Raw genomic sequence first — 12088 nt, 5'->3', positions numbered from 1 at the left:
AAACATGGAAACGTTCATCATCGCTCTGTGACTGGACATGAAACTTTGACCCTGTTTATTCTTGTGGCAGCACTGTTGCTCAATCAACCCTTCAAACTTCGGTCGCAGTGTTGGTGGCACGACATGTGCAAGGAAACAGGATTATACTCAGCACACAAATCATCATCTCCACGTGAACGAACGCCAGCATTCACTCCCCCATCCCTCCCTCCCCCCCTCCCCCCCCCCCCCATCCCCTGGGACTGTATAAAAACCCTCAGTCTCTACTCAGAGAGTACTGAGAAGCTCAACCCCTCAGGTGAGTAAGAGCAGACACACCACGATTCCTTTTCCAGGACGAAACCTGAACTTCTGAATGAAATTGATTGCATTGTCAGTTATTGGATGTGACTGTATTTGTTTTTACATTTTCATCACGGTCAAGTTTTCTCTCCTTCTCCTTCTTATTTTACCTCTTAATCCCACAGGAGTGAATCTGTCCAGCAACCATGAAGTCTGTAGCTCTGATCCTTGCTCTGGCAGTCATCACTGGTAAGTGTTTTGATAGTTAATGCATCAGCAGCCTGTTATTTTTTCTGTTCTGGTTTATTTATGTGTGTTATCTTATGTGTGTCCACAATAGGCTGCAACGCCCGTGTTGTGCGCCAGGCTGATGCCACCCCAAACCGCTGGGAGGATACTGTGGAGCGTTTCTGGCAGTCCATCCATGAGCTGAACACCAACACTGATGGAGTCGTGCAGAACCTTAAGGCCTCTCAGCTCAGCAGGGAGCTAGAGTAAGTTCATTTGAAAAGTTAATCATTTTCTGGAGGTGGTTTTACCTTGATATACTGTTTTCCAGATCTCCGTCTTCATCTTATCATTCATGACCACCCTGTTCTTCTTTTTTCTAGTACTCTGATCACCGACACCATGGCAGAGCTCTCAACCTACACAGATGACATCCAGACCAAGCTGAGCCCCTATGCTGACATGTCTACCGGCCAACTGTCTCAGGACCTGCAGCTTCTGGCCAACAAACTGCAGAAGGACATGTTGGACGCCAAGGATCGCAGCACTGAGTATCTGGGTGAGCTCAAGACCATGATGGAGCAGAACACCGAAGATGTCCGTCACCGTATCGGCATCTACTCCAACAAGCTGAAGAAGCGCCTGAACAAGGACACAGAGGAGATCCGCAAGTAAGTGTTGTGGAGTCTTCCTCACATTATCTTTTTTTATTTTCTTGTCCTTCATCAGAAACTAATTATCTTCTCCTTCTCCACCACCAGCACCGTGGCCACTTACCTGGGTGAGCTCCAGTCCCGCACTTCCCAGAACCTCGACACAGTGAAGGAGCAGGTCCAGCCCTACGTGCAGCAGGTCAGCGACACCGCCGCCAAGAGGCTGAGCGACATTTCCTCCATGCTGCAGAGCCAGGCTGATGGTCTGGGCATGCAACTTGAGAGCCAGGCCGGGGGCCTCAAGACTCAGCTGGAGGCCACTGCCGAGGAGCTGCGCACCTCCCTGGAGGGCAAGATCGATGAGCTGACCGAGCTGTTCGCCCCCTACGCCACCAAGATCCGTGAACAGATTGAGAACATCATGGACAAGGTCAAGGAATCTGCCTCTGCTTAAAGAAAGACTCTGAGGGTTTTTTAGGTGGTTGGGTTAGTAGAAGGAGAAAATGTTTAAAGCACAGAAAGGGGTCAGTTGAAAGACACTGATGATTTCTTCATTTATGGAGCTCTGGTGTTCAGGGTTAGAAGGCTGATGAGAGGAAGGAGAGAGGATGAGGAGGTCATCAGATGAACATTCTCTCCTCTGCATCCTCACCCTCACTTCTTCTCTTATCAACCCCCTTTCTCCATGAACACGAGCAGCACAGTTAATAGCAGCCTTTCATGCACAAACAAGACAATTATTTGTAATATGCTTTGCTTTTTCTACTTTACTCTAACTGTACTAGCTGCCAAACCCCATCTCCTTAAATTTTACAATCTGTTTCAAAGATTTCATTTGGATGCAAAAAAAATAACCACTGAGTTTGAGCCTCGTAGGCAGGAAACTCCAACCTGTATCATTTCTGAATGAACCGAACATGCACAAGTGTCTTTCATTCCGTTAAATGCACTGAAATGTGAAAGTGAAAATAATCGGAACAGGCGGAAATGTGTAATTATCCTGGAGCTGATACGGAACCACTAAAGTGCCCTTCTGTCCGAGCTGTTTATACTGTTGTCGCTCACACTGAGTTTAAGTGTAATGCTGCCTGTCTGTTTCCTCAGTGTCCCTAATGTTTCACATGTCCTCCATGCTGCTCACTAACTGCACACGGCCTATGGCTGGACTGTGCTGAACAGTGCTGAGTGAATAAAGAACCTAGAAAACATACTCTGTCTCCACCTTGTCTCTGAAAACGATCATTAATCCACAGTATATTTTGTAAGATGAGAATCACATATGTTATGTGCAGCGATGCCACAAAACTGAGCAATTTTTCTAAACTTAAACTGCCTTAATGATGCAAAGCTGCCACTTACACCTCTTGTCCTTATAGTTAGTAGCAGTTGCATAATGCTACATGAGCTGATATAAGGGAATTTATCTGAAGCAATCTGCCACTTTTCATATACCTCCTGACACACATCAACACAGAGGCTCAGGACATCTCTTTGTCAAACTCACTTCACACACACATGATTCATATAGACGTACAATAACAAAACTGCATTCTTCACCTGCTCCTTGTACCTGTTCTCCGCCGCAAACATCTCCCGCTCCCCATTTGCTCTTCTCATAAAGCCAACACCCTTTGCAACACCCACCCGCCCGACCATTTTCTGGTCCAGACTTGTGAAGATCTGCTCACAGATTCCTTTCTATTGATCCCAGCAGGCATTTGGGAACACAGCGTGCACCAGACAGAATACGTGTTGGTGACACTGATTTACCTTTATCTTGGCCTGCCATCATACACAGATATTGTTTGTAGAACCAGCGTGTTAGCAAGAACGCGCACACACGTCACCCGGTGGTAAAGATGCATATGAAACTGCATTGTTTGTTTCTGTAAAATTATGGGTGTGTGTGTATGTGTATTTCTGATGATTTTCTTTTTCTTCTTCTTATGGTTATCTACAAACATGCCAGAACCAGCAAAAACATGATCCCTATCTTATTTCTGTGCCTTCAAATGCAAAAGAAGACTAGGCAGCTGGACCTGCCTCAGGGGATAAATATGGTCCCCACTGTCCTGAACTAGTAACTCTTGCATTCAAAGCTCCACTGATCAAACTCAGCAGGATTTTTACTTTGAAGTGCGAAGCCGAGGCCAGCAGAGGACACCATTTGTCCCTCGTTCATCTCTGCTTCTCTTCTCTGACCCCTCCACTTGAATCCGTGCTGCACGACGCTGCAGCTGTGTTTTCATTTATAGGAGATTGAGCAAACTGTGTCAGAAAATAAAGATGCACAGCCTCTGTGAACGACAAAAAGCTGAGGAAAGTATTACATTTAATGAGTAGAAGAAATGTAGAGGGACGAGTACAACTGAGAGAGTATGAGGGAATTGGCTGATCTAATTGGGTAAAATTGGGTATTTTTCACATTTGATGTTGCACTTTTCACCGTAGGCTCTTAGAAATCAAGACAATATTCTCAAAAAGTAAAATTTGAGTGACTTTAAATTACATATAGTATGCCAAACTGTCCTCAGGCAAGATACTGAACACATTGCTTGACAGCTGTCCAAAAAAGTGCCGCGCATGCACTGTATGAATGTATTAATGGCAAAAAAAGTGCCTTGAGTGACAGACCAGTAGAACCCTATATAAATACAGATGACTTACCATAGTTTGCATGTCTTTCAAAGTTGTGCAATTATATATCTGTACAAAACAACCTTTTGGTCTTGCAACAAAACATGTTTACCATTTCTCTCTGTGTTAAAGGGCATGTAAAGTGAAACGATGACTAACATGATGACAGAGGTGTTTGTGCCCTATGATATCACTTCTGTCAGAAACCGGTGTTTGTTTTGAAACTCAGTCAAGTAAAACTTCTTCGCTCGACTGTCCGTTGTTGCAAGGACCAGACATGAACGGTAAAAACAGGAAAACCACAAGCATCCTGCAGGTTCAGCACTTCTGCTCCTTCTGTTCCTATAGGGTGTCTGAAACCTGAGCACTGCCCTGCAACAACAAAAAAATGAAGTCCCAGCAATTTATCAGGTGCTAGCAAGCCCATGACTGCTAGTAACCCCTCTGATAACACCCCTGCAGAGATTTTACCCCCCATTACAGCCCCCGCTCTTTTCTCCTTCCTCTCCCTCCCATTCAGAGCTGGCACACAACACCAGGCTCTGCAGGGGCCTTCAGCCAAACACAAAAACAGCCTTTTTGTAAGCTTGTTATTGCAAATTGGGAGCACGCAAGACATGCACTTTCACGCCCTGTGCCTCCTTCAATTATTCAAGAGCAGATTAAATGCACGCAAGCACAAGCTCATACATAAACCCACTGGCCACTTCATCACAAAAGTAATGGAGATTTAGTCTCTAGGAGGTATTGTGTGAGAGTGGAGGCATGTGAAAGCTGATTTGCGGCAGGCGGAGGCCATTCAATGTAGCATTAGCACCTTTTAGCTCAAATCATTAGCAACAAATGTGCATTTGGTCTTTTGAAGACTGCCTGATGTGAAAGTAGATGTGTTAAGTGGTGGTGAAGCCTTTAAACTATAGAGACAGACTTCCTGGCTCTTACTCAGGTTACAGTTTTTAATGAGGGGGTTACTTCAGTTCATGCACTTTACTGTTTTCTCTTGCATGCTAACTTACACCATGGGTCACATTTGGATTTGTCTGATTTACTTCCCCATTAAGAAAGGGAAGAGAGACATAAATGAGGCAATGGAATTCTAAGTCGAGCATTTAATTAAAAAAAAGACAAAAGAAAGGGACCTTATTTGGAAGAAGTCTTCTTCAGTCTGCAGGATATGACTTCTGCCCCATAACACAAAATGCATATGCAAGAGTTAGCAGAGATTGTGAAAAAGAATCAGAAATTAAACAATTAGAAGTATTGTGCTGTAAAATTCTGAGGTACTTGTGCTTTACAGTCCCATTTAATGCAAATGTGTCCTCGTACTCAACAACAATTCAAACGGTTTCTTATATTATAAGGAATTATTTTAGGGTAACTTGTATTTTTCTATTTGAAAAATTGTACACACAAAATATGCACGACTACATAAACTATCATCATCAACATCACTCCACCATCTCTCGCCACATTTGCATGTCTATGAGCCCGGTGTGTGTGGGATTGTGTTTCAGGGTTAAAAAAAATGCATGTAAACCCCTTGAGGGATCAATAAAGTAACTCTTCTTCTAAAGCCCTCACATTTTCTCCACCTTTACCAAAATCAACATTTACTTTCATTTCAATGCATCTATAATAATGATTGAAGAAAAAACTGACTCTGGCCATTCTTGATTATTAGTTACTTAAATTTTGACCTAAATATTTCTGTAGTTTTTCTTATTATACCCCACATTTGGAAATCAGGACTTTTTTAAAAGACTGGTATCTTAATTTTTTACTCAGTCATGGGATTATAATACATCTCCATCCACTGAACATAAGGCAATAGCATTGCACTACATTGCACTGATCCTTTTTCTATATTTTTTACTTTGATTTTAGTTTTGTTTAAAAACATAATGTTCATAGTGGAAAGCAAAGAAAGAATTTCATTGCACAGGGACTGCACATATGACAATAAACGCTTTGAGCTTGCAAAAATAAAATATCGGTATAAATGTAAAAAAAAAGAAAAAAAATTGTATGAAAATCACTGATGAGAGTTTTAATGTAAAGTCAGTCTTTTGGAAATGAAATATTGATCCTGTTTCAGAATGATTCCCAACTTAAGTCCAACTTCTTAACTTTAAACCCTTGATGGCCTATTATCAATAAATAAATGATTGTTTGACCCATGACTCTATGCTTGTCCATGTTTCAAATGACAGCTGAGGTCTACACTGGTAATAGTCAGCACGTCTCGCCTTATCTATTGACACCATTATTTAACGCCTGACGTAACCACAGAGCTGGGATCTGTTCAGAGATAGATAATAAATTGATTTATTGTCTGCAGCACAGGACTTATTGTTCAGAGTTGCGGTTTCGCTGGCGTCTTTATCATGAACACCATCTTTTGATGCAGTTAACGGTTGGAACTGATCAATACAGGGGGCAATGGCTCGTCAAGGTGATCACATGTATGCGTTGACTTAATAACAACAGTTTTTGCGTCATCCTGACGGGACCCGAGCAGGAATATATAAAGGGACTCAGAAAGGCGCACAAACATTCCCGATTTATTCCTCTGCTGAGACGGAAAAAAAGGTATGTTCCACATTTGAAATCTGAAATCACTACCAGGGCTGGATACGTTTCGACTGTCTGTTTCTTTTATCAAGCATCAGATCACATCAGATCATCCTCAGTAATTAGAGTCTGATTTATGTTCTTCATGTAATTCATCAAAGTCAAGCACAGAATTATTTGTGGATCGAGGTTTTGAATTGATGCGTTTTAAGGAACAGAGGAATGTGCGTAAATGGAGCCGTCCACCCTCCGTGGCCCTGACGTACCAGGACGCTGCTTTTAAAGTCACTTTATTTATATGTGATTGCTCTTGTCCCATGAAAACGTCTTTTCAACAACAACCTGTCTCTGTCCCTTGCTCCTCAGACACTCGCAGCCAAGATGAAACTGTTCCTCGCAGTTGCCGTGCTGATGCTGGCTTTGGTCGCATACACAGGTAAGATATACGTCTGCCGTAAACACAAACGTTTCACTGATACGAGTTTTCTGTGTATAACCTGAACTTGTGTCGGTCACCTGCAGAGGCTCAGGATGACAGCATCGGGGATACATTTACCAGATTCGGAGATAAGATGCAAGAGATGGGCAGGGACCTGGCTGACAGGGCCAAGACCACCTTTGAAGAGATCAGCAGCAGCGAAGCGGCAGTCAAAACCAAGTATGTGCGCGGGTACACCCGCAGGAAAAAACGCACATGTGCAGAAATGTCCGCATGCACACTTTGACCTGTGTGTTTTTTTCTTGCTGTCCTCAGAAACTGGTTCACGGAGACGTTTGAGGGGATAAAGAATCGGTTTCAGTGAAGTAGATGAAGAGATGGTGTCTGCAGTCTACAACCAACCAACACCCCCCCACACATACACACATGCACACATAAACACACACCTCCTCACGATGGACACACAAATATCACTCACATCACCCTCCTGACCAGACTTCATGGTAACATTGCTGCAACATGAAAAGTACCACAAATAAAAATAAAAGGTGTGTATATATATATTAATATATATATATATATATCCTGTGATATCATCATCAATATATATCATGTAAAGAAAACAAGACATTTGTAATGTAATGATTGGATGAGTCTTATGTTTGATATAAAAATGTTTCTGGTCTATAAACAGTATGTCCTCTTTTTTTTAATAAAACCACTGCCTGTTAACAATCCACACGACCATATTTAAATATATTACAGAGCTCTGAAATTTAAAATCAATTCTGAAATACACACACCCATTGTTTTCTGTAATTAAAACATGTAGGAGTAGGCCACACTTTAATTATTCATGTGCGATATATTGCCTGGTGTTCTTCGGTGTCTCTTATTTTCAAATCAAGTCACATGCATTTCTTCTTTTTAGTTAAAAGAAACATTATTTTTCTTCTTATGTATCATGTGTGTGTGGGTAACTCAATAATGTATTCAGTTATTTTTAATATATTAGTTTTGAAGAGCCGAAAATTAAATCAAGACTTGATTTTCCCACATTGAACACATATTTTCTCATAAGTAATGGATCGATATTGACAAGATCTCTACCTATGTAGCTTTAGCTACAATATTAAAGGTTTGTTAACATTAATTAACAACATAATAAATACAATTATAGCTTCACTCATAATTATAGCTTCCATGCTTGTATTCTTAGTCTGGAATCACCAAATGGAAAATGAATAACAGACACATTTCTGAAGTCCTTTCACGTATCACTTCACACAGCATCATTAAACCCAAAGTGTAAAACTAAAATTTCATTAGATGACACGTGAAATGTCCTGAACAGTGACGTCCTATCTGTGTGATCATTTCAATGTGCTTCATCTCCTCTTCATACCATATCAGTCTTCAATTTAAACTCACATGTATCTAATTGTGCTTCATGTTGTGTCTGTAGATAATCCAGTTGTGTTCATTTCCATACTAATGAGAAATAAACCTGACCCCCTCTTTACATTTTTATTGAAAACAGTGTTTGAGAGGAGAGAAGTAAGAATATAACTTTACTGGATCGTTCTAAAACGTAGCACAACTGTGAAGATAAACACGTCAAACACTTTTGTCTGTTTTAGACACCAACTCATCAACCTGTGATCAGAAGTATTTCAAATAATTTGTTTAATCCCAGGCTCTATGACTCTTGAATGGCCACTGAAGCTGATCACCTAATTGAAGAATTGCCAGCAGCGTCTAAAAGATAATAATAAGATAACGGTTCATTTGTTTCAATACCTGGTAGCAAAGGGCAAGTGCCAACATGGCTGCTTTTCAGGCATTTCACAACTCCCAGGCTAAAGTCACTGTTTATGCTGAGTTAATAATCAATCAGCAGTCCCAATTCACTGAAATCCACTCCTGTGAAGAGGACAGAGCAGTGGAGGTCAGAAGCTAGTGCACGGAGGTCACAGGCTGCACACGTTACCGCCACACTGCTTCAACTGTCTGGGCTGAAATCAGCTAAAGATCACTTTCACTTTGATCACAGTAAGATGTCACAGAAAAGCAAAGCGCAATGTCTCCATTGTCCATTCAGTTGTTTCATTGATGCAGATGTTCACTGAACATGTTGAGAAAAGTTTGAGCTTCAGCTGCTGGATGTGGAGGAAAATCCACCTCCTCATGAAGCGGACTGGAAACAAATTGACCCAGAGATCGAAAATGTTTGTCTGCAGTGACTCCTGCTTTAAGCTTTCACTGAGCGCCTAAATCAAAACTTTGATATTGAAAACTTGCATCAGTATTTTCAAGATTTCTACAGTAAAGTATACAGAGTATTTTTGGTTTAATTATGGTTTTATTGATGGTTTTGCAAGCTTTTGATTTTCAGTAGTTATTTGATGTATTTATGTGTTTTGATGTTTTTCTTTCTTGTGCCCAAGTCTGTGTGTCTGTGTTTCCTGTGAGTTCTTGTTTTTCTGCCTGGCTGCAAAACAAATTTCCCCTCGGGGATTGATTTTTGCGTACATTTGTTTCTTATATAATTTATATCAGAAAGGCCCCTACAATACAATATAACTCAAACCACCTACAGTGAACATAAAGGTCAATCAAGCTGAATATCAGAAGGTAGAATTTATTGCAGGACTCAATTGCATTAGTTTTGGCTGGATGTACCGAATAAAGTGGTTCCTGAAGGTGTATTATAACAAATGTGACTTTTTTGATGAAGGAGGCTGGGACTCACACACGCACACACGCTCTGATCAGATGTTCACACATTTTGAAAACAAGGAAAATGTTGATCCTGCGTGTTTAGACAGCTGTGAGATCAGGTTTGTGGGGACGGCAACGAAGTTATGAACTCTCGTCTCCACATCAGCGTCGAGTCGCTCATTTAGAACATGCAGCCGGCACAGAGCCTGAGTTGTGAAAAGTTTCAATTGATTCTGTGGTGGACTCTGGTCACAGAACTGCTTCGCTTGGCTGAAACTGTTTATCTATGTGACCCCCTCCTCCCTCCAGTCTTCACTAAATCTGATATCTCTCCTGCAGGAACAGAGACTTTGACTGGCCTGGATACATATCAGCATCTGCCAAATGGGCTGAGGTATCCGAACCAATGGGCATCAGGACAGTGTTTGAACTCAGCTAATGTTGATCTTGAAAAGATTTCAAGATTTTAGGATCTGCAGATTTAAAAAGCAACATGTCTTTGCTTGGTTTCCAACATTGTAAGACAGCAAATATTCACAAGTGAAAATAAATCATATAATAATCGGCAATGGTTTAAACCAATGACCTGTAGCTCCGATGTGATGTGAATGCTAATTGAATTCCATTTTAAAAACCTGAAGAATTTTGCCCATAGGATGACAAGTTGCCTAAAATGTCCAGGTTTTAAGTAAAACGTAAACCCGTTCTCTTCAAAGGTGTATTAGCCAATCTTTACTAGCATTTTCTGTTTCTTTTTATTTATGAGTTGACAGTTGGAGACAAAATAAGAAATAAGTCAGAAACTTTGCGATAGTTTGTCACATCCAAAGAGCTGTTGCACTGATATCACTGATATCTCTAATGTGAGGAAACAAAGACAACAGCTTTGAATGGTCATCTGACTGGGACCAATGTGCACTCTGTTGCGGTCACCTAATACAAATAAAGTGGCTTGATAACACGTTCTTTCTTTAAACCTGGTGTTGACCAGAGTCAGAGGAAAAGGTACAATCGCCATTGTCACTTCTTTACCTATGTTTGCTGTGTTGTTAATCTGTGGTTACAGTTTACTTTGAAATCTATGATTTTGTTGTGATTGTCTTGTTGAACGAGCTAACGGATACATTTGTGCAGTAAAATGAGTTTACAATGGTTACATCTCATCTCTGTGGCAGATGCATACAAAAGTGCTTGTGTTTGGTCTGGTGTTGCTAATGCAAGGTGAGGCTTTTACAAATTGTCTTCAGTCTCAGTTCCTTTACGAGTTTGCTTCCAGCTTCATCTTTGCGTCCTCCTCTGCAGTGTGCGTGCCACTGTCGGCCCAAACACTCGCCCCAGATCAACCAGACTCTCCGGGAATACTGCGGAGCCTGGTGCAGAAGGCCAGGTACTTTGTGACAGCTCACTATCTGTGAGCAAGCTGAAACTCTCTGTAAATGATTGCTAGTTATCAGAACCACCAGAAAATGTAATTTGTGCACACATTACTGTGATTGTGTGCACAGATGTATCTTTTTACTCAACTGTGTACTTGTGGTTGTCCCAGGGAAGCAAAAGCTAAAGTCCAGGATTTTGGGAAGACAGCAGTGGGCTTCTTTGGTGCTTACTATGAAGACCACATCCAGCCTGTGACCAACAGCTATGCTGAGTGGGCCTCTAATGTCAGAAGCTCCATGTGGGACAAGATCCAGACAAGCATTGACAGCTACATGCCATCTGAAGCAACTAATGCAACTGATTCATACTAAAGCACAATAAAGTATTGTTCTGGGCACGTGTCTTATGTGTAATTCCTGAACAGATCATGGCTCGACGTTTTCACCGGGCTTTACCTGTTGTGTCAAATACAGGAAGAATCAGTTTGTAATAAAACTTTACATGCGAGCAGTTTGTCCTGCAAGCAAATCAGAGACAGGCAAAGTTCATAAGAGGGAAAATACATTTCGGGAATACAATTAAAACCAGACAGTAGATTCACCAATGTAAATGGAATAATGTAAAAGCATTGTTTGCAGATTCCATTTGAAATGAGACATTTTGCAGGGTGACGTTTCCGTCACCTTTGGTCTTGGTTTTGGTGATTTATTTATTCCTTCTCTTGAAGCTATGGCTGCTAAGTTTTAGCTCTGCTAACTTATATGCAGAATTACAGTGAAGGGAGAGTGAGACATAGTGGTAAAAAGAAAGAGAGAGAAACAAAAGAATATTAATGGATCATTTATTACTGTCGGTCAGTCTCAGGGTATGAGGGTGAAAGGTTAGGAATGAGTCTCAGCATGCATTACTCAGGGTTCAGCGCTATGTGTCTAGACAGATCCTAGTTGATTGACCTGCAGACCATTTGACTCCGATCGCAGTCAACGTTATGCAGTGACTTGCTAACAAGCAAGAGTTAACCTAATCAACATTATCAGCAGGTAACACACAAGTAGCACTAAAAAGTTTATTCTTTTTACTTTTTCTCATGCCCTTAGAGACATGACTAGGATTTCATGCATGCACTGGGACATCTTTCCAGCATCCAAGTGCACTGCCATATAGAAACAGATAAACCTAC

At 41.2% G+C, this 12088-nt stretch overlaps 3 protein-coding genes across 3 annotated transcripts; all 3 read left to right on the top strand.

Annotated features, from left to right (window-relative positions):
* The first annotated feature begins 272 nt into the window (after positions 1-272).
* apoeb (apolipoprotein Eb) lies at positions 273-2373 on the top strand. Its single transcript, XM_069537116.1, has 4 exons — positions 273-531; positions 623-776; positions 894-1181; positions 1272-2373. The coding sequence occupies exons 1-4, from the start codon at positions 489-491 to the stop codon at positions 1615-1617; spliced, it is 831 nt and encodes a 276-aa protein (XP_069393217.1). The 5' UTR covers positions 273-488; the 3' UTR covers positions 1618-2373.
* A 3754-nt stretch (positions 2374-6127) lies between these two features.
* On the top strand, positions 6128-7547 carry apoc1 (apolipoprotein C-I). The gene is made up of 4 exons (XM_020092792.2): positions 6128-6389; positions 6738-6807; positions 6894-7029; positions 7126-7547. Exons 2-4 carry the CDS (start codon positions 6753-6755, stop codon positions 7172-7174), a joined length of 240 nt encoding a protein of 79 aa, XP_019948351.2. The 5' UTR covers positions 6128-6389; positions 6738-6752; the 3' UTR covers positions 7175-7547.
* A 2518-nt stretch (positions 7548-10065) lies between these two features.
* On the top strand, positions 10066-11303 carry apoc4 (apolipoprotein C-IV). The gene is made up of 4 exons (XM_069537129.1): positions 10066-10536; positions 10707-10752; positions 10834-10918; positions 11078-11303. Exons 2-4 carry the CDS (start codon positions 10707-10709, stop codon positions 11277-11279), a joined length of 333 nt encoding a protein of 110 aa, XP_069393230.1. The 5' UTR covers positions 10066-10536; the 3' UTR covers positions 11280-11303.
* Positions 11304-12088: the final 785 nt, after the last annotated feature.

Source organism: Paralichthys olivaceus, chromosome 13, assembly GCF_024713975.1.
Source record: "Paralichthys olivaceus isolate ysfri-2021 chromosome 13, ASM2471397v2, whole genome shotgun sequence".
Classification (NCBI taxonomy): domain Eukaryota; kingdom Metazoa; phylum Chordata; class Actinopteri; order Pleuronectiformes; family Paralichthyidae; genus Paralichthys; species Paralichthys olivaceus.
The sequence above is the reverse complement of the archived record's forward strand: the minus strand, read 5'-3'. Positions and strand labels throughout refer to the sequence as shown.

Coding starts and splice junctions, on each gene's coding strand:
- apoeb (XM_069537116.1), top strand. CDS start 489: ATGAAGTCTGTAGCTCTGATCCTTGCTCTGGCAGTCATCACTG. Junction 532..622: donor TGCTCTGGCAGTCATCACTG/GTAAGTGTTTTG, acceptor TGTCCACAATAG/GCTGCAACGCCCGTGTTGTG. Junction 777..893: donor CAGCTCAGCAGGGAGCTAGA/GTAAGTTCATTT, acceptor TCTTTTTTCTAG/TACTCTGATCACCGACACCA.
- apoc4 (XM_069537129.1), top strand. CDS start 10,707: ATGCATACAAAAGTGCTTGTGTTTGGTCTGGTGTTGCTAATGCAAG. Junction 10,753..10,833: donor TCTGGTGTTGCTAATGCAAG/GTGAGGCTTTTA, acceptor CCTCCTCTGCAG/TGTGCGTGCCACTGTCGGCC. Junction 10,919..11,077: donor AGCCTGGTGCAGAAGGCCAG/GTACTTTGTGAC, acceptor TGGTTGTCCCAG/GGAAGCAAAAGCTAAAGTCC.
- apoc1 (XM_020092792.2), top strand. CDS start 6,753: ATGAAACTGTTCCTCGCAGTTGCCGTGCTGATGCTGGCTTTGGTCGCA. Junction 6,808..6,893: donor GGCTTTGGTCGCATACACAG/GTAAGATATACG, acceptor GGTCACCTGCAG/AGGCTCAGGATGACAGCATC. Junction 7,030..7,125: donor GAAGCGGCAGTCAAAACCAA/GTATGTGCGCGG, acceptor TGCTGTCCTCAG/AAACTGGTTCACGGAGACGT.